Below are 20,897 nucleotides of genomic sequence, written 5' to 3'. Positions count from 1 at the left end.
TATTCAGTCCGTCAAAACTACGGAACCCTGACACAACGGGGACAAAAGGAAACCATTTGCACCAAATCCGTCGCCATTGAAATCAATGGTGTTGCAAAAGGAAACCTATAGTTTCCGTTTGTTTCAGTTTGGATTCCGTTCATGTGTTCCCCTGACGGAAAGCTCTGGTGAGACCCATGACACAGATGTGAACTTACTCTGTTTATACATAGCTTCTTTATATTAACCCGTTCCCTGCCAAGGGACGTATGTGAAACGACCTTGTTACAAATGGCTCTAGGCTTAAATATTTAGACATTTTGACACAAAATTGCATGAAGGCACCTGTGGTTATAAAGTGCTGAGTGGCATTTTTTATAATATAGCAGGTTTCTACTTTCAGAAAATATGTGGGTATGGGGGTTTAATATGAATTTTTTATTTTATAATTTAGGTTTTATTTGTACATGTCAAAAGTGTAAAAATTGCCGAGCTACCAGAATTGCAAAATGTCCAAAAAACACAGGCTGCAAAAGGTTAAATAAAGTAAAAAGCACATCATTTGGGACCTGTTCAGTTTAAAAAAAAAAACAGAATAGTGTTCAAGAGTGGACATTCACTTCCAGGCTGTATGTAGTTTGCTGTACGTAAAATATTTAAGTGCAAAGGGCATTTCTGATGAATTGATATCAAGAATAGGTTTTTTAAAAATACAGTACAAAGTCCTAGTATGAGATGATAACTTATTTATGGTCAATAACATAACATAATTAGCAAGTTTTAAATGGAACTATTATGTACCAAGAAACTCATGAATAAAGAATGAAAAGCAGACATGCACATGTATTTTCAACCTAATAAATGTATTTCTACATAATTAGGAAACTTATTTAATTTCCCTGCACGTTAACTATTCCAGAAAAGATGACGACACTTTGATTTCTTTCCTTCCAGTGGCCTTCTTCACGTTTGATTCAAACACTGCTCATCGTGATATTGTTTTGTCCAATGACAACATGACGGTGTCTTGCAGCAGTTATGATGATAGAGTGGTTTTGGGCACAGCTGCATTCTCCAAAGGCATTCACTACTGGGAGGTACAAGTTGACAGATATGACAACCACCCTGATCCAGCTTTCGGTGTTGCCAGAATTAATGTAGTGAAGGATATGATGCTGGGGAAAGATGATAAGGCCTGGGCCATGTATGTGGATAATAACCGTAGCTGGTTCATGCACTGCAACTCTCATACCAACAGGTAAGTGGTAACTAAGAAGCCATATAGCATGCAGATATAAGGATGTTCTTAAGTTTCCCTCATCTAACAGTGTACAATGAGTGCACAAAGCTTCCCGTCCTTGAGGAGAACAAGACTATACCTCCGAACATTTGAATCCTAACTCGTGGGAAATTTTAAGCCCTACCCCTGTTTCGCTCAGGACCTCCTCAAAAGGACATAGAAACACATATTTTCTGTAAAAAAATGAATGTGTTCCATTTTCATAGCTTGGTCTGTGGGTGACCAATGTGCTCCCATATTGCACTACTCCCTTGTAACTAGAAACCAGCAGAAATCTGTTTCATATATTACACATGAATAAAAAGAAAACATCATGTAGAACAAAATCAGGACAAGATATATAAAGCAAAATATTAAAATGTCTTAACATTTTGTATGGATTTTAAAAAGGTCTATGAACCAATTCCTCTTGTGTACAAATTAGATATTGTACTTTCTTTTGTGTCTTTTTGTGCTATGTTTTAGTAATTTTCACTTTGAAGAGAATGAGTCTAAAGGGTCGACTTGAGTCCGAATGAGTCTAAAGGCTATTGCTGCAGTGAGAGCTCTGACCAATCAGATTCAGTGTAGCTCAGCAGAGTATTCTAAGAGGGCTGGCCAAAGGGTAGAGCCCCTAATAATTATTCAGCAGAAGCCATTTAAAAAAATAAAATAAAAATTAAGATATAGATACAATTCAGAACAGTTGAAATGTAAGTTAATGGGGAAAAAATGTCAGTCAGATATGATAAATATATTCTGCACTATGATTATTTATTGATTTCTCCCAAGATATAGAACTATTTAACTATATTCATCTGATGTACAAAAAAATCTATGCATTTTAATATCTTAAAGGATTTGTATGAGATTCACTTAAATTGGACTGAGCTGCAATAACAGACATGGCCCATGAACAACAGTGGCTCTGGTTCTAGAAGAAAGCAGCTGTGTTTTTCTAGTCTCATCCCCTTTAAAGAGGACCTGTCAGCTCTCCCTGACATATCTGTTTTAGTAAATAATTGTATTCCCCATGAAATAATAAATCTGGTGCATCTTTTCTAAGAATTCTACGTAGAGTTAGAAGTGAAAGGCGTGTACGTGTGGTAGCTATGTGAGCGGATGTGCGTAGCTCTGCTCTGCTCTAGCTCCATGTACCCTGGGATATAGCGCACCATGTGACAGTGATTATGTGATACTTCACGGGACACTTCCTGTTAGCATTGCTGGTTCTGATGCCGGCTAACCAGCCTTGCTACCTGCGCTGCTACTGCAAGATTCTGGTTCTCCCAGTCCTTGGATTGCCTTGGATTCTACACTGCTTATCCCTCTGCCTCTCCATCGGACTCCCTTGGGCTAAGTATTAAATAATAAATAAAAATCTTTAAGGTGGGAGAAGTGAATATGACACGGCAGACAGCGACTAGGAAGGGTAAATCGTCCATGTCTACTCCAGTCAATAACCCAGTCACCACGCGTGTAATGGCTAGAAGAGTGGATAAAGTTAAAGAGGCGGCTGCCGAAAAACTGGGTAGATTTGCATTGGTATCCCCAGCTACAATTCAAAAAAATGGGCTTTGAAGGAGGCAGAAGGGAGAGTTCAGGATAAGACTTTGGGAGAGTCAAGCAGTAGTAAAAATGAAATGGCTTGTGTGATGTTCATATACGAGTGCTGATTTTGGAAGATAGGAGCGGTGATGGAAGTTACTGAGAATGGCCCCCGTAGTTTGACGGATATTTTAACGGCTGTCAACCAATGTAACGCGTCAATAAGTTTGGTTGTTGCCCAGGTAGGTACACTGGGGGAGCAGATGAACTTTTTAAGGAACAGTATGTTCAGTATAAAGAGCATATGGATAATGTGGAAGCTAGAACTTCTCAGCTGGAAGATACAGTAGATGTCTTACAAAAAGAAATGAAAGTAAAAGGAAGTAATAAAGACATGAAGCTGAAAATTATAGACCTGGAGAATAGGTCTGGAATAGCTAATTTGAGGTTTCTAAGTATCCCAGACAGGGCGGAAGGCTCTGACATTATTTCCTTTTTGAAAAGATGGATTACAGACAGAATGGGAGAAGAGGAATTTTCTATTTCCAATTTTATAGAGAGAGCACATAGAGTTCCAGTCGGACAGATCATTCTTGGAAACCGACCGAGATGGATATAAATAAAAATGGTGTCATCTAAAGAAAGAGATCTTGTCATAAGACTGTTACAAAATGTGATGAATATGGAATTTGAAGGGCAGAAAAATATGTTTTTTCCGGATTATGCTATGGAGACACAAAAATTTGGGACAAAAAAAAGTTCTGCGAGAACATGGGGTTTAAATACTCAATGATATTTCCCGCTAAACTGAAAATTATCTGAAAGGATTCATTTCTGTTTTTTTTTTATCCTGAGGAGGCTAAGGGATGGGTGGCTGTGAATTTAAAATCAAATGAGTAGGGGGAGGCAGTTAGTGTATGAGGCAGGGGTATAATGGTTGGTGCGTAGTTCTAAAAAATGTAATAAAATAAATTTACTGAAAGTAAAAAATAAAAAGTTGCATGGAGTTAGAGTTAGATAGTGAAAAGGAGTCTGTTTAGTGATACTTGGTATTGTACTAGATGGGCTATGTAGGGGTTATGGTAAGGGTGGGAGGGTTTTTTATTTTTTTGGTATTTTTATTTTTTAATTTTTTTCATTTTATATATATATATATATATATATATATATATATATATATATATATATATACATACAGTGAAGGAAATAAGTATTTGATCCCTTGCTGATTTTGTAAGTTTGCCCACTGTCAAAGACATGAACAGTCTAGAATTTTTAGGCTAGGTTAATTTTACCAGTGAGAGATAGATTATATATAAAAAAAAAAAAAGGAAAATCACATTGTCAAAATTATATATATTTATTTGCATTGTGCACAGAGAAATAAGTATTTGATCCCCTACCAACCATTAAGAGTTCAGCCTCCTCCAGACCAGTTACACGCTCCAAATCAACTTGGTGTCTGCATTAAAGACAGCTGTCTTAAATGGTCACCTGTATAAAAGACTCCTGTCCACAGACTCAATTAATCAGTCTGACTCTAACCTCTACAACATGGGCAAGACCAAAGAGCTTTCTAAGGATGTCAGGGACAAGATCATAGACCTGCACAAGGCTAGAATGGGCTACAAAACCATAAGTAAGATGCTGGGTGAGAAGGAGACAACTGTTGGTGCAATAGTAAGAAAATGGAAGACATACAAAATGAATGTCAATCGACATCGATCTGGGGCACCATGCAAAATCTCACCTCGTGGGGTATCCTTGATCCTGAGGAAGGTGAGAGCTCAGCCAAAAACTACACGGGGGGTAATTGTTAATGATCTCAAGGCAGCTGGGACCACAGTCACCAAGAAAACCATTGGTAACACATTACGCCGTAATGGATTAAAATCCTGCAGTGCCCGCAAGGTTCCCCTGCTCAAGAAGGCACATGTACAGGCCCGTCTGAAGTTTGCAAATGAACATCTGGATGATTCTGAGAGTGATTGGGAGAAGGTGCTGTGGTCAGATGAGACTAAAATTGAGCTCTTTGGCATTAACCCCTTAATGACCGGGCCATTTTGCACGTTAATGACCAAGGATTATTTTTTGTTTTTTCACGGTCGCATTCCAAGAGTCGTAACTCTTTTTTTATTCCGTCTACATAGCCGTATAAGGGCTTGTTTTTTGCGGGACGAGTTGTATTTTGTAATTGTACCATTTTTAGATGCTTACAATATATTGATTAACTTTTATTAACTTTATTTTAGGAGAGAATTGAAAATAAGCAGCTATTCCAGCATTAATTTTCACGTTATAAATTTACGCCGTTTACTATGCAGCATAAATAACATGTTAACTTTATTCTATGGGTCGGCACGATTACAGGGATACCAAATATGTAAAGGTTTTATATGTTTTTTCTACGTTTGCACAATAAAAACCCTTTTAGAAAAAAATTACTTGTTTTTGGATTTCCGCATTCCTAGAGCCGTAACGTTTTTATTTTTCCGTCGATGTGGCCGTATGGGGGCTTGATTTTTGCGGGACAATGTGTAGTTTTTATTAGTACTATTTTGGGGTACATAGGACTTATAGATTAACTTTTATTTTATTTTTTATGGGGGGAATGGGAGAAAAGAGAGAATTTTGACTTTGTTTTTTGCGTTTTCTTTGGACGCCGTTCATCCGGCGGTTTAATTAATATGTTCATTTTATTGGTCAAGTTGTTACGATCGCGGGGATACCATATATGTGTATGTGTGATTTGTTTTGACCGTTTTACTAAATAAAACCACTTTTTGGGCCAAAAAAGTAGTTTTATTTGACTTTGACTGTAATTATTATTTTTTTTTTTTTCACAAACTTTATTTAACTGTTTTACATTTTTTTTTTTAGTCCCACCAGGGGACTTCACTATGCGATGTGCCGATCGCATATATAATGCTTTGGTATACTTAGTATACCAAAGCATTATTGCCTGTCAGTGTAAAACTGACAGGCAACCTGTTAGGTCATGCCTCTGGCATCGCCTAACAGGCAGATGCTGAAGGCAGACCTGGGGGTCTTTGTTAGACCCCCGGCTGTCATGGAAACCCGACGGCGGCCCGCGATTTGTTTGCGGGGGCGCCGATCGGGTGACAGAGGGAGCTCCCCCCCTCTGTCAAACACATTAAATGCCGCTGTCACTATTGACAGCGGCATTTAATGGGTTAAACTGCCGGAATCGGCGCGCGCTTCGATTCCGGCAGTTGCAGCAGGAGCCAGGCTGAGTATAACAGCCGTGCTCCTGCTGCTGATCGCGTGGTTACAGTCTCAGTACCCGCGCCATCACAGGACGGATATCCGTCCTCCTGCGCGAACTAGCAGCTGCTGAGGATGGATATATCCGTCCTTCGGCGTTAAGGAGTTAACTCAACTCGCCGTGTTTGGAGGAAGAGAAATGCTGCCTATGACCCAAAAACACCGTCCCAACTGTCAAGCATGGAGGTGGAAACATTATGTTTGGGGGTGTTTCTCTGCTAAGGGCACAGGACTACTACACCGCATCAATGGGAGAATGGATGGAGCCATGTACCGTCAAATCCTGAGTGACAACCTCCTTCCCTCCACCAGGACATTAAAAATGGCACGACAATGACCCAAAACATACAGCCAAGGCAACAAAGGAGTGGCTCAAAAAGAAGCACATTAAGGTCATGGAGTGGCCTAGCCAGTCTCCAGACCTTAATCCCATCGAAAACTTATGGAGGGAGCTGAAGATCCGAGTTGCCAAGCGACAGCCTCGAAATCTTAATGATTTACAGATGATCTGCAAAGAGGAGTGGGCCAAAATTCCATCTAACATTTGTGCAAACCTCATCATCAACTACAAAAAACGTCTGACTGCTGTGCTTGCCAACAAGGGTTTTGCCACCAAGTATTAAGTCTTGTTTGCCAAATGGATCAAATACTTATTTTTCTGTGCACAATGCAAATAAATATATATAATTTTGACAATGTGATTTTCTGTTTTTTTTATTTTTATATAATCTATCTCTCACTGGTAATATTAACCTAGCCTAAAAATTCTAGACTGTTCATGTCTTTGACAGTGGGCAAACTTACAAAATCAGCAAGGGATCAAATACTTATTTCCTTCACTGTATATACTTTTTTTTTTTTTTGTCTCCACTTATTTCTCCTTCCCCTCTTCTGCTTGTCGTCCCCATAATAGGTAGTATCTATGCTTAAATGGTGCAGGCAAATGGGATAAGAATTCTCTCTTGGAATATTAGAGGTATGGGCTCTAGATTAAAAAGGGTTGCTATATTTGATCTTATTAGGAATTTTCTCCCTGCCATAGTTTGTCTTCAGGAGACTCATATTGATAAAAACTCACTTCATGTAATAGAAAAAAAAATGGGCACAGAAATCTTTCCACTCAGTATTTTCCTCTCATTCAAGAGGTGTATCTATTTTGATATATAAAGATATTGGAGTGAAGATTATCTCAGTTAAGAAAGACTCAGAGGGAAGATTTGTGATCTTGCATTGTTCTTTGCATGTCGAAGCTTGGGTGTTGGTTAATATTTATAACCCACCACCATTCACAATGGAAGTGTTGATAAAAATCAATGAATTTTTGATCGATAAGATGCACTGTGCACTTTTGATCGTAGGAGATTTCAACGGGGTTATTGATGCATCCCTGGATAGAACTCATTTATTAAATATACACAATAAACAGGATAGGGGGTTTGGGAAATGTACTAGAGGAATTTGGATGGATCGATGCTTGGCGTAGTACAAACCTGGTGAGTAGGGTATATTCTTGTTACACGAAATCGCACAATACATTATCATGAATTGATGTGGCTATATCTAATAAAACAGCACTTCAAGATATTGTTAAAGTTAGATAGGGGGAACGTGGAAATTTAAACCATTCAGCTTTGACAGTGTTATTAAGAAAAGGGGATAATTATGGGGGTAGGAGATTTAGAGTAAACAATAATTGGTTTGTTATGGTGGATCATTGTAAAATGAAAGATGAACTTATCTGTTTTATTAAGGAAAATGAGGGTTCGGCATCTCCTGGGATGGTTTGGAATACTGCAAAGGCAGTGATGTGAGGGTTAATTTTGAAAGGGATTTCTGAGGTCAAGAGAAAATTAGTAAAGGTGGAGAGGGACGCTACAGAGAGGCTAATAGTTGAAGAAAGAGCTTTTCTGCTGGATCGGTCTGAGGTAAATAGAGAAAGTTGGGGAAATGCCCAGACTTTGTATAGATATACCTTGGATGCCAAGGCAAATAGATATATGTTGTAACAAGATCAAAAATATTTCTCAGAATCCGATCTACCAGGTAAGCTCTCGGCATCAATGGTCCAGGCTCAACATAGTCAAAAAAGTGTGGGGGTAATTGAAAAATCCAGGGGGGGGGGGTTTGGTTAAGGACCCAAAATTGATAGTTGAGGAATTTGCTTGTTATTATGCCAATATCTATAAAACAAGAAAAATGTGGGAGATGGGGGAGATAAGTGAGTTTCTGCAGACTATTCCATTGTCAAGACTTAAACAAGAACAAATGGATATGTTGGATGCCCCAATCACAGTGATGGAATTGGAGGTGGTTATTAGGAACTCCCCTGGATGTAAGTCCCCTGGGTTGGATGGGTTGCCCTCTGAGGTTTACGCACACTATATTGAGGCATTAGGGGCTAGACTGCTGGATCTATGGAATAACTTACTAGGGGAAGGGGAAATGTCTGTTTCTATGAGGGAGGTGTTGATTACACTTATTATAAAATCAGGGAAAGATCCTATTAAAATGGAGTCTTATAGACCAATCTCTTTGATTAATACGGATGTTAAATTGCTGGCTAAAATCTTGGCAAATAGGTTAGTGAGGGTTAGCTCTTATTTGATTCAAAAGGACCAATGTGTATTTATGTCAAACAAGTCTACGTCAGATAATATTAGGAGGTTGTGAGTGAATCTCCAGGTGGAGCCATCTAACCCAGTGGAAAGTTCGATTTTGTCCCTTGATGCCTGTAAGGCATTTGACACTGTAGAGTGGAATTTTATATGGGCAGTCCTCGAGAGGATGGGTTTTGGCTCCAGATTTATTTTCTGGATTAAACTTTTGTATGCATACCCGAAAGCTCGAGTAACAGTCAATGGGGTAGTCTGCAGAGATTTTAAGATTGAACGGGGTACAAGACAGGGTTGTCCCTTATCACCTTTGCTCTTCTCTTTGATTATGGAACCCCTGGCAGTAATCATACGTGAAGATAGGAGTATAGTTGGCTTTGAGTATGGAGACGTTATCGATAAATTATCTTTCTACGCGGGTGATGTTTTGTTATATATGGGTTCTTCCCACTCTATAAATAGAGTTATTGAGATATTTGAATGGTATGGATCATATTCAGGGTTAAAAATCAATTGGGACGAATCTGCCTGTTTGATGATTGATAAAATGGATAATTTTTCTCTCGGGCAAATGTCTGTTGTTCGAGATGACCAACATATAAAATATTAGGATTTATTTCACTAAAAACTTAATGGATTTTATTAAATTAAATTTAATATCTTTTTAATTTAATTATCTTTTTGATAAAATCAAGGGACGGATCCAGGTGTTGAAGAAAATGTATTTTTCTATTCCTGGGAGAATTGCCCTGATTAAGATGTTTCTTCTTCCCCAAATGTTGTATATTTTTGGAAATTCTCCTATAAACATACCAGAAAAGATTTTCAAAAAATTTGAGGGAATATTGAGAGAGCTAGTCTGGAGGGGAAGACAACCAAGAATTTAATTTTAATATTTGCAGTATCCTATCCCATATGGAGGATTGGCTGTTCCGTATATAAGTGGATATTACTTGGCTTCTCAAATGAAACAGCTTGTTGAGATGAACAGGGATATTGGAAATAAGGAGAAACTAGGGGGAGCGGTTAAGGTGGGCTCCAGGTTTAATCTGTTTCAAATGCTGGAAATGGGAATATTTCGGATAGACCTCTTTAGGAACTGCCAGACTATGGTAATGTTGGACAAGTTATGGTGGGGAATTAAAATTAAATGGAATGTATAGGGAAGCTATGGTTTTAGCCCAGTATGGGGGAATATCTATCTATCTTCCAGAATTCAACAAAATCTTGAATATTAAATACTGGGAAAGAAGAGGCATTTTGTTTCTTGTGCAATTAGTAGAGAATGGAGTCCTGTTGGACTTTCAGACTCTTGATAAGAAATTTGGACTGGGTAAAGGAGGTTGGTTCTATTTCAGGCAGCTGTATCAAGCCTTTATGTCAGAAGATCATGGAGCAATGAGGTGGTTCCAGAATTTGTTAAATTAATGATGAATTCACTTTCTAATAAGGGGCTGTCGTCTAAATTATATAAATCCTATATGAGGCAGAGGTTAGTAAGGAATCCAGGAAGTACTGGGAAGAGATTCTAGGTACTAGGGATGGTAGAGAATGGCCCCTGGTATTAAGGGGTCTGAAAAAAGTGTCAACCAGCCCGGTCAATAGGATATCAGAATTTTTTATTGTTCACAATCTACATTACTCCCCGGCCAAGAAGGCCAAATTCTATGGGCATCAGGAAGCCAGGTGCCCTAAATGTCATAGTCTAGAAGCTGATAACGTGCATCTACTATGGATGTGCCCAAAAATAAATATGTTCTGGGAAGAGATCTGTAATTATATGTTTGGGATTTTTCAAGAAATAATATCTCTAGACCATTGGATTTGTTTATTGGGAGCTCTGGAGGTGGAAGAGGGGTCTGCGGGGAGAACTATGGCAGTGGGAAAATTACTTTATTATGCTAGGAAGTGTATTTTATTGAATTGGAAGAGTAAAAGCCCTCCATCGGTAGATAAATGGGTTAAATACACCAATAGAATTATAATGTTGGAAAAGAATGATTTTAGAAAGAAGAGGAAGATCTCTTTTTTCTTCTCCGGTTGGGCCCCTTGGATTCAGTGTCGGTTTGAGGTGGAGGAGAAAGTGGTTTGGAGATATTATTATTTTATTATATATTATTTAAATTATTTATTTTTTTATTTTTTATTTTGGGATGGAGGTTTATACTGTTTGTCATAACTGCTGTGATGTTTTGTGAAGAAACTAAGCAGCTGTACATTGTTGGTTCATATTTTTGTGCTGAGTTAAAACTATCTAGTGATATGCTCTGTTTTTTATAGGGGTTATAGAGTATATGTACTCAGTAAGGTCGTGGTAATTATATATGGGCCATTTGTTTCTATGGTCCTAGTGTATAGAAATGAGCACAATGAATGTAGGTTGTTGGTTTCGGATCATGTTGTTTATTGTTATATACAGGCTATATGCGATAAGTACAGTTTTTTGTTTTTTTTGTATTTGAAATTTGTCTTAAAAATAAAAGAAGACTTGGGGGAAAAATAATTCTACGTAGTACCGTAACTCTGTTATTCCTACTAGAAATTTATGAATAAATTGACAAGTGGGTGTTAGAGGTTGGGGGGGGGGTCCCTACCCAGACTGACAATGTCCAACCAGTGCTGGCAGAGTGAGTGTGTTTAGGAACACACCACTTTGACAAAGGAAATGGTAACACCAAATTGTCAATTTATTCATAAATTTCTAGGAGTAATAACAGAGAAAGGATACAACTCATAGTTATAAGAAAATATGTTCCAGAAGAGGTGAAAAGTCCTCTTTAACTGTACATCAATAGTGCTTGTAACAAAGATTTTCTATTTAATATGTTTATATAGTATGTTCAAATGTAAACTTGGTCACACACTTTGTACCCTTTTCTCATTACTACATTTACAGAACAGAAGGAGGTGTGAGCAAAGGGACCATAGTTGGCATACTCTTGGACCTTAACAAGCGCATACTAATATTCCGTATTAATGGAAAGCAGCAGGGACCTGTAGCATTTGAGAACATTGATGGTGTGTTCATGCCAGCAATAAGTCTCAATCGAAATGTACAAGTAAGTAAATCTGGACAAATTTAGCAAGTTTTTCTATGCATTGGTATTCTCTATATTATCATCTCACTATGATAATCATATATAGGGTGACGAAAAGAGCAATAAATGAAAACAAATCAAAAACATACAGAACAAAGTGCAGTTTCCCATAGTCGCTTTAATTCAAGACAATTGTTACACTATGTTCATATTTGCATTATAGCTTCCGCTTATAACGGAAGCCATGGTTCTGTGCTGTATCTGTCACACAATGGATCCAAACAGGGCCTAGATTACCCCATAATCATATTATTTGACGGCAAGAAAAGTGCTGCATGTCAAAAGTGACAGAATTGCCAATTGAGAAGCTAAATGGCAGTGTGAACACAGCCTTAGTGATTTTTTTCTCTAAAATATATCTTTTCAGTCAGAAAGTCTTCATAATATTGGCCTGCCTACACAATAACAAAGGCTGAATCACTTTTTGTCTTTATTCTGCATAAATGGGCATGTCCATGATATGTTTTCCCTATAGGTTTCAGTCAGTAAACACAAATTTTTAGATATTTACTGTTAACCCCTTCCCGCACCTTGGCGTAAATGCACGTCCAGGTGAGCAGTAACTTCGCGCACCTGGGCGTGCAGTTACATCTTCATTTTAACAGTTAACCGCCGCGCGGCGCTACACCGCAGCGGCGGTTAACTGTGCAGGGTGTTAGCCCTGCTCTCCCCGTTGCCGATCAGCGGCCTGTCGCCGCTGAAATCGGCAATTAACCCCTTCGATGCGGTGGTCGATTGCGATCACCACATCGAAGAGGTTTACAGCGGATCGGCAGCCCCCCACATGCATTTGCGGGGGCTGGCGATCCTTATCATGGCAACCAGAGGCCAGACAATGACCTCCGGGTTGCCATGTACGGAAGCCTCGGAGGAGCAGCCTCCGGCCGGTCCTCCGATACTTAATGTCAGTGTGACAGTTACGTCACAATGACAGTTAGAATACATTACACTACGTGTGTAGTGTAATGTGTTCGAGCAGCGATCAGAGCTGCAAGTCTAAGTGTCCCCTAGTGGGACAAGTAAAAAAAGTAAAAAAAAAGATAATAAAATTTTTTGAAAAAGTGTACAAATAAAAGTTAGAAGTGACATAAACAAAGAATGCTTTTTTTCCTATAATAAGTCTTTTATTATAGGAAAAAAATGAACACGTTAAAAAAAGTGCACATATTTGGTATCACCGCGTTCGTAACGACCCCAACTATAAAACTGTAATATTATTTTTCCCGCACGGTGAACACCACGAAAAAAATCAACGCAAAACAGTGCCCGAATCACAATTTTTTGGTTATCAACCCTCCCAAAATATACAATAAAAAGTGATCAAAAAGTCGCATGTACGCCAAAATGGTACCAATACAAACTACATCCCATCCCGCAAAAGACAACCTCTTACACAGCGTTTTGACTGAAAAATAAAAAAGTTATCGCTCTCAGAATATGGTGACACAAAAAATAATTTATTTTATAAATAAGTGATTTTATTGCACAAACGCTGCAAAACATAAAAAAATTATATACATATGGTATCGTCGTAATCGTATCGACCCGCAGAATAAAGTAAAATGGTCACTTATAGCCCAGGGTGAAAACCATAAAAAAACGAATAAAAAACATTGTCAGAATTGATGGTTTTTGGTCACCTTGCTTGCCAAAAAATGGAATAAAACGTGATCAAAAAAATTTCTGGTACCCCAATATGGTGCCAATGAAAACTACAGATTGTCCCGCAACGAATAAACCCTCACACAGCTCTGGTGGAGAAAAAATAAAAAAAGTTCTGGCTCTCAGAATATGGCGATGCAAAATGTGAAGAGTGTCCAAAAGCAGATAAGATCTGGCGCCATTTATCAGTGCGACACTGGCCACATATCTGCGGATTATTATTTATTTACTGCATTATTATACCCTCTTATTATACCCTGATGTGCCCCGCACAGATAACATATACCCTGATGTTCTCTGCACAGCTTACATATACCCCCACATTATAAACTGAAACACCAGTAAAACCCCAAACAGAACTACCATCAAGCTACATCTGCGCCCCAAAAGCCAAATGGCGTCCCTCCCTTCTGAGCCCTGCAGCGTGCCTAAACACCAATTTACGTCCACAGATATGGCATCGCCATACCCGGGAGAACCCGGTTAATATTTTATGAAGTATTTGTCTTCAGTGGCACAAACTGGGCATAACATGTAGTGCACTAAAATGGCATATGAGTGGAAAATTTTAATTTTCACTCTGCACCATCCGCTGCACATTAACCCCTTCGCGCACCACGACATAGCATGTCTTAGTGTGGGGGGTGATGTATGGCACGTCTCTAGTGAAAAATAAAGAATTTAAAACAGCAAAATCGCAGTTTTTTTGGTCACCTTGGCTCTACCTAAAAATGTAATAAAAAGTGCTCAAAAAGTTGTATGTACCAAAAAATGGTACCAATAAAAACGACCGCTCGTCCCTCAATAAATAAGCCCTCATACCGCTCTATTGACTGAAAAATAAAAAAAGTTGTGGCTCTTGGAACGCGGGGAGGAAAAAAATAAAAAGGAAAAGAAAAAAATGGATCAGTACAGAAAGGGTTAATTACTTTCTAATGAAAAACCATTTATGACCACACGTGGGGTATAGGCGTACTAGAGTGCATTTTCCTCCTTTATCCTTTGTGAAATTTAAAAATGTAACATTTTAGTGGAAGAAATGTTGATATTCATTTTCACGCCCTAATTCTAATAAATCCTGCAAAATACTTGTGGGGTCTAAATGCCCACTATATCCCTAGATAGATTCTTTAGGTGGTGTAATTTCCACTTTTGGGGGGTTTCCACTGTTTTGGCCTCTCAGGGGCTTTGCAAATGCGACATGGCACCCAAAAACCATTTCAGCTAAATTTGAGCTCCAAAAGCCAAATAGCGCTCCTTCCCTTCTAAGCCTTGCTGTGGGTCCAAACAGCTGTGTATTACCACATATGGCATATTTCCGTAATCGGGAGAAATCGTTTTACAAATGTTGGGGTGCTTTTTCTCCTTTATTCCTTGTAAAAATTAAAAATGGCTACCTTTTTTCAGAAAAAAAGTAGATTTTTACCTTTACAGAATAATTCCAATGAATTCAGCAAAACAACCGTGTGGTCAAAATGCTAACCTTACCCCTAGAAAAATTCCTTGATGAGTGTAGTTTCCAAAATGGGGTCAATTTCCACGGGTTTCCACTATTTTGTTCCCTCCAGTGCATTTCAAACGCGACATGGCACTGAAAACTATTCCAGCAAAATCAGAATTTCAAAATCCAAATGGTGCTCCTTCCCTTCTGAGTCCTGCTGCGGGTCCAAACAGCAGTTTATTACCACATATGGGGTATTGCTATAATCGGAAGAAATTGGTTTACATATGTTGGGGTGTTTTTCTCTTTTATTCCTTGAAAAAATTAAACATTTCTAAGTTTTTTCAGAAAAAAAGTAGATTTTCATCTTCACAAACTAATTCAAATAAATTTAGCAAAAAAACTGTGGGTTCAAAATGCTAACTATACCCCTAGATAAATTCCCTGAGGGGTGTAGTTTCCAAAATGAGTTCACTTTTGGGGGGTCTTTATTGTTTTGGCCCCACAAGACCTCTTCAAACCTGACATGGTACCTAAAATATATGCTAAAAAAAAGGAGGCCCCAAAATCCACTAGGTGCTCCTTTGCTTCTGAGGCCTGTATTTCAGTAAATTAGCGCACTAGGGCCATATGTGGGGTATTTCTAAAAACTGCAGAATCTGGGCAATAAATAATAAGTTACATTTCTCTGGTAAAACCTTCTGTGTTATAGAAAAAAATGTATTACAAATGAATTTTGTAAAAAAAAAATGAAATTTGTAACTTTCACCTCTACATTGCTTTAATTCCTGTGAAACGCCTAAAGGGTTAATACACTTTCTGAATACTGTTTTGAATACTTTGAGGGGTGCAGTTTTCAAAATGGGGTGATTTATGGGGACTTTCTAATCTATAAAGCCCTCAAAGCCACTTCAGAACTGAACAGGTCCTTGTAAAAATCGCCTTTTGAAATTTTCTTGAAAATATGAGAAATCGCTGCTAAAGTTCTAAGTCTTGTAACGTCCTAGAAAAATAAAAGAATGTTCAAAAAACAATGCCAAACAAAAGTAGACATATGGGAAATGTAAACTAGTAACTATTTTGTGTGGTATTACTATCTGTTTTACAAGCAGATACATTTAAATTTAGAAAAATGCTAATTTTTGAAAATTTTCTCCAAATCTTGGTGTTTTTTACAAATAAATATTGAATTTATCAACCAAATTTTTTCACTAACCTAAAGTACAATATGTCACGAGAAAACAATCTCAGAATCGCTTGGATAGGTAAAAGCAATCCGGAGTTATTACCACATAAAGTGACACATGTCAGATTTGAAAAATCGGCTTCGTCCTGAAGGCCAAAACAGGCTCAGTCCTGAAGGGGTTAAAAATAAACATATCAGCAAAATGTTTAGCACTTGCTCTTTAATGGTTTAGTAAAATCTTCTTGAAATTACTTGAAAATTAAAGATGTGCTTTGAAAAAATGTTGCTAGATTTTAAATTAATACTAAATAGGAGGCTGTGTAGTAAAAACTGTCCAAATAATTCCTAACTATATATACTAGTCCTTCTCAATGAATTAGAATATCATCAAAAAGTTAATTTATTTCAGTAATTCAATTAAAAAAGTGAAACTCGTATATATGAATCTTCATTACACACAGAGTGATCTATTTCCAGCATTTTTTTCTTTTAATGTTGATGATTATGGCTAACAGTTAATGAAAACCCAAAATTTAGTGTCTCAGAAAATTAGAATATTATTTTTAGCCCAATTTAAAAAATGATTTTTAATACCGAAATGTTGGCCTACTGAAAAGTATGTACACTGCATGCACTCTAAACTTGGTCGGGCCTCTTTTTGCATGAATTACTGCATCAATGCGGCGTGGCATGGAAGCGATCAGCCGGTGACACTGCTGAGGTGTTATGGAAGCTCACGTTGCTTTGATAGTGGCCTTCAGCTCGTCTGCATTGTTGGGTCTGGTGTCTCTCATCTTCCTCTAGACAATACCATATAGATTCTCTATGGGGTTTAGGTCAGGCAAGTTTGCTGGCCAATCAAGCACAGTGATACTGTGGTTATTAAACCAGGTATTGGTACTTTTGGCAGTGTGGGCAGGTGCCTAGTCCTGCTGGAAAATGAAATCAGCATCTCTATTAAGCTTGTCAGCAGAGGGAAGCATGAAGTCCTCTAAAATTTCCTGGTGGATGGCTGCGTTGATTCTGGACTTGATATAACACAGTGGACAAACACCAGCAGGTGACAAGGCTTCCCAAACCATCACTGACTGTGGAAACTTCACACTGGCCCGCAAGCAACTTGGATTGCATGCCTCTTCACTCTTCCTCCAGACTCTGGGACCTTGATTTCCAAATGAAATGCAAAATTTACTGGGACCATATGGGTTACAGCCTAGAGTTCTTAAAGAGCTTAGTTCAGTTATTTCTGTCCTCCTCTTCATAATATTTAGAGATTCTCTAGTGACTGGTATAGTGCCAAGGAAGGGCAAATTTGGTGCCTATTTTCAAAAAGGGCTCTAGGTCTTCCCTGGGTAATTATAGACCAGTAAGCTTAACATTCATTGTGGGGAAAATGTTTGAGGGGCTATTGAGGGACTATATACAGAATTATGTGACAAAAAATAGTAATATAAGTGACAGCCAGCACGGTTTTACTAAGGACAGAAGCTGTCAAACCAACCTGATTTGTTTTTATGAAGAGGTGAGCAGAAGCCTAGACAGAGGGGCCGCTGTGGATATAGTGTTTTTGGACTTTGCAAAGGCATTTGACACTGTCCCTCATAGTCGTCTAATGGGTAAATTAAGGACTATAGGTTTAGAAAGTATCGTTTGTAATTGGATTGAGAATTGGCTCAAGAACCGTATCCAGAGAGTTGTGGTCAATGATTCCTACTGTGAATGGTCCCTGTTATAAGTGGTGTACCCCAGAGTTCTTTGCTGGGACCACTATTATTCAACTTACTTATTAACCCCTTAGTTCCTCACTAATGGGCTTTAGGCTAAGGCGACGCCTTTTCACGTGATCGCTTTAGCCTAAAGTAGCGCCGAAACGGAAGATCAGAGCTCCGTTCTCTCAGCTAGAGAGTTCGGAGCAACGACCAGAGACCATAACGAGTGGTTTCTGGTCACGTGATCGCCGTGAATCGTTATTTCACGGCGTTCACGCTAAAGCGGCAGATCATCGCCATTTCTCTCTCCTCTCATGGAATAACTCCTTAGAGAGGAGAGAGAACAGGTAATAAGTGTTCCCCCACCCCTCCCACGTCCGATCCTCCCACGTCCGACCCTCCCCCTCATCCGATCCCCCCCCCCAAATGGCGCATGCATGCGCAGTGCATAGCTCCATTCTCTCAGCTACCAGAGGTAGCTGAGTGTTTGGAGCAACGATCAGAGACCATCACGAGTGGTCTCTGGTCATGTGATCGCCGTGAATCGTTATAACGATTCACGGCGTTCACGGTAAAGCAGCAGATCGTTGCCATTTCTCTCTCCTCTCATGGACTAACTCCTTAGAGAGGAGAGAGAACGGGTAATTAGTGGTAGTGTGTCCCCCCCTCCCACGTCCGATCCCTCCCCCGTCCGATTCCCCTTCATGTCCGATCCCCCCTCCTGGTCCGACCCCCCCCCTCGTCCGATTCCCCCCCAAAATGGCGCCCGCATGCGCAGTGCAAAGCTTACCTATGTTTGTAGCTGGCACAGCAACAGTCAGGGACCGTTGTGACTGGTCCCTGATCTGGTGATCTCTGTGATAAAACCACAGAGATCACTGACAGTTATTTTCATAACACAGCCAGGACACGGGCTGTGTTTCTCTCTCCTCCCATTGTAGTTGTTCTGAGAGGAGAGAGAGATCAGTCTGCGTCCTGTTCTGTGAAGAAAAAAAAGTGAAAAAAATCATCTTTCTAATATATATATATATATATATATATATATATATATATAATATATAAAATCTATATTAGCATCAGCGCTTGATTAGCGTTAGTGCTAGTTTAGCGTTAGTGCTAGTTTAGCGTTAGTGCTAGATTAGCGTTAGTGCTAGTTTAGCGTTACTTTAGGTTTAGTGCTAGTTTAGCGTTACTTTAGGGTTAGGGCTAGTTTAGCGTTCGTGTTTAGGGCCGTTAGAATTTATTTTACGTCTAAAAAAAGTAATAATTTGTGTCGTTTTTAGGTTTTTAGGTTTACTTTAGGGTTAGGACTTATAGGGCATATATATATATATATATATATATATATATACACATATCTATAAATATGTCTCAGCGTATGTACAGCGCGGAGCAAGCCTACGCCTTGCTATGTTCCGACACTTCTGAAAGCGAAACAGACACCGCTTCAGAATTTGTTCCCGACAGTGACGATTCTAGTTCTACCGCTGAACCCCATAGTCCTATGGTGGTAGATACGTCAGTCGCTGTAGAGGTGTCAAGTGCAGGGCCGAGTGTTGCAGTCTCTCCCGTGATGTGGGATCGTGCACTATAATTTTTCCCCCAAGTACCCCAATTTGAAACGACCCCAGCAATTAGTGTTGACGTCCAAAATATTACCCCCTATAATTTTTTTCATTTATTTGTATGCGATACGATCCTAGACTTGATAGTCCAGCAGACTAATCTGTATGCTAGGCAGTTTGTTCTACAAAAGCCTGCGTCTATGTACTCCAGAATGTGGAACCCCACAAGTGTCCCAGAAATAAAAAAAAATGTAGGCATTACCCTCAATATGGGTTTGGTTAAAAAACCATCTGTCCGGTCCTACTGGACTTCTAGTGCTGTCCACGCTACCCCTGTATTTTCAGCAGTGATGTCCAGAAACCGCTATGAGGCCCTAATGCGATTCATGCATTTTACTGACAATTCCCAAGTCCCCCCAAGAAGTGACCCAGCCTATGATCGGCTTAATAAATTAAGGCCATTAATCACCCTTCTAAGTGATTTATTTCTAAAGTTGTATACCCCTGATAAAAATTTGTCTGTAGATGAATCGCTCATGAGCTTCAAAGGCCGTCTTTCCTTTCGTCAATTCATCCCTTCCAAACGAGCCAGATATGGGGTGAAATTGTACAAAGTGTGCGAGAGCACAATGGGTTACACCTGCGGTTTCAAAATATATGAAGGCAGGGACCGCCAAATTCATACCCCAGGCTGCCCAGAATCTATTGGCACCTCTGGCAAAATTGTGTGGAACCTAATGGAGCCATTTCTGCACAAGGGGTACCACGTCTATACAGACAATTTTTATACTGGTGTTCCCCTTTATAAAACCCTCCATGCTGCAAATACAGAAGCCTGTGGGACAGTACGGAAGAACAGAGTGGGATTCCCACAACAGTTGGTGTCCAGGCATTTGGGAAAAGGAACATCCATGGCCCTTGCAAGTGAGGAATTACTTGCAGTGAAGTGGGCCGACAAGAAGGATGTCTACATGCTGTCCACAGTACACACGGACACCACTGTGGCAATTACGGAGAGGGGGGCTACCACTGCAAAGCAGAAACCTGTCTGTGTAACAGACTATAACAAATTTATGGGGGGCGTAGACCTTTCCGACCAGGTGCTTCAGCCTTACCTGGTGAAGCGCAAAAATAAGGCCTGGTACAAAAAGGTAGCAATCCTTCTCATCCAGGTTGCTACCTATAACAGTTTTGTTATTTTCAAAAAAGCCCAAGGAATGCTCACTTTTCTTCAATTTCAGGAGAAGGTCATTGAGCATCTCCTTTTTGAGTCGACTATACCTGCAGAATCCTGCGAATCTGAGGATGTGCGCAGGTTTTCAGAGCGCCACTTTTTACACCCTATTCCTTCCACTGAGACCCAAAAATATCCCCCAAAGAAGGTGTCGGCTATTTAGCAAGCATGGCAGGAAGAGGGATACCCGCTTTTATTGCCCCATGTGTCCATCAAAACCAGCTCTTTGTAACTACCCCTGTTTCGAAACCTTTCACACGGTTGCAAATTACTAGAATTTAACACCAAAAAAAAAAAAA

The 20,897-nt window shown here is 39.3% G+C and overlaps 1 protein-coding gene across 2 annotated transcripts in view; it reads left to right on the top strand.

Annotated features, from left to right (window-relative positions):
* TRIM67 (tripartite motif containing 67) overlaps window positions 1-20,897 on the top strand; it is a 193,666-nt gene that overhangs the window by 158,187 nt on the left and 14,582 nt on the right. For both annotated transcript variants that reach the window (XM_075862704.1, XM_075862703.1), the window contains exons 8-9: window positions 934-1,237; window positions 11,600-11,762. In XM_075862704.1, the coding sequence (XP_075718819.1) occupies window positions 934-1,237; window positions 11,600-11,762 (467 nt within the window). The remainder of the gene's footprint in view (window positions 1-933; window positions 1,238-11,599; window positions 11,763-20,897) is intronic.

Source organism: Rhinoderma darwinii, chromosome 4 (genome assembly GCF_050947455.1).
Source record: "Rhinoderma darwinii isolate aRhiDar2 chromosome 4, aRhiDar2.hap1, whole genome shotgun sequence".
NCBI lineage: Eukaryota > Metazoa > Chordata > Amphibia > Anura > Rhinodermatidae > Rhinoderma > Rhinoderma darwinii.
The sequence above is the reverse complement of the archived record's forward strand: the minus strand, read 5'-3'. Positions and strand labels throughout refer to the sequence as shown.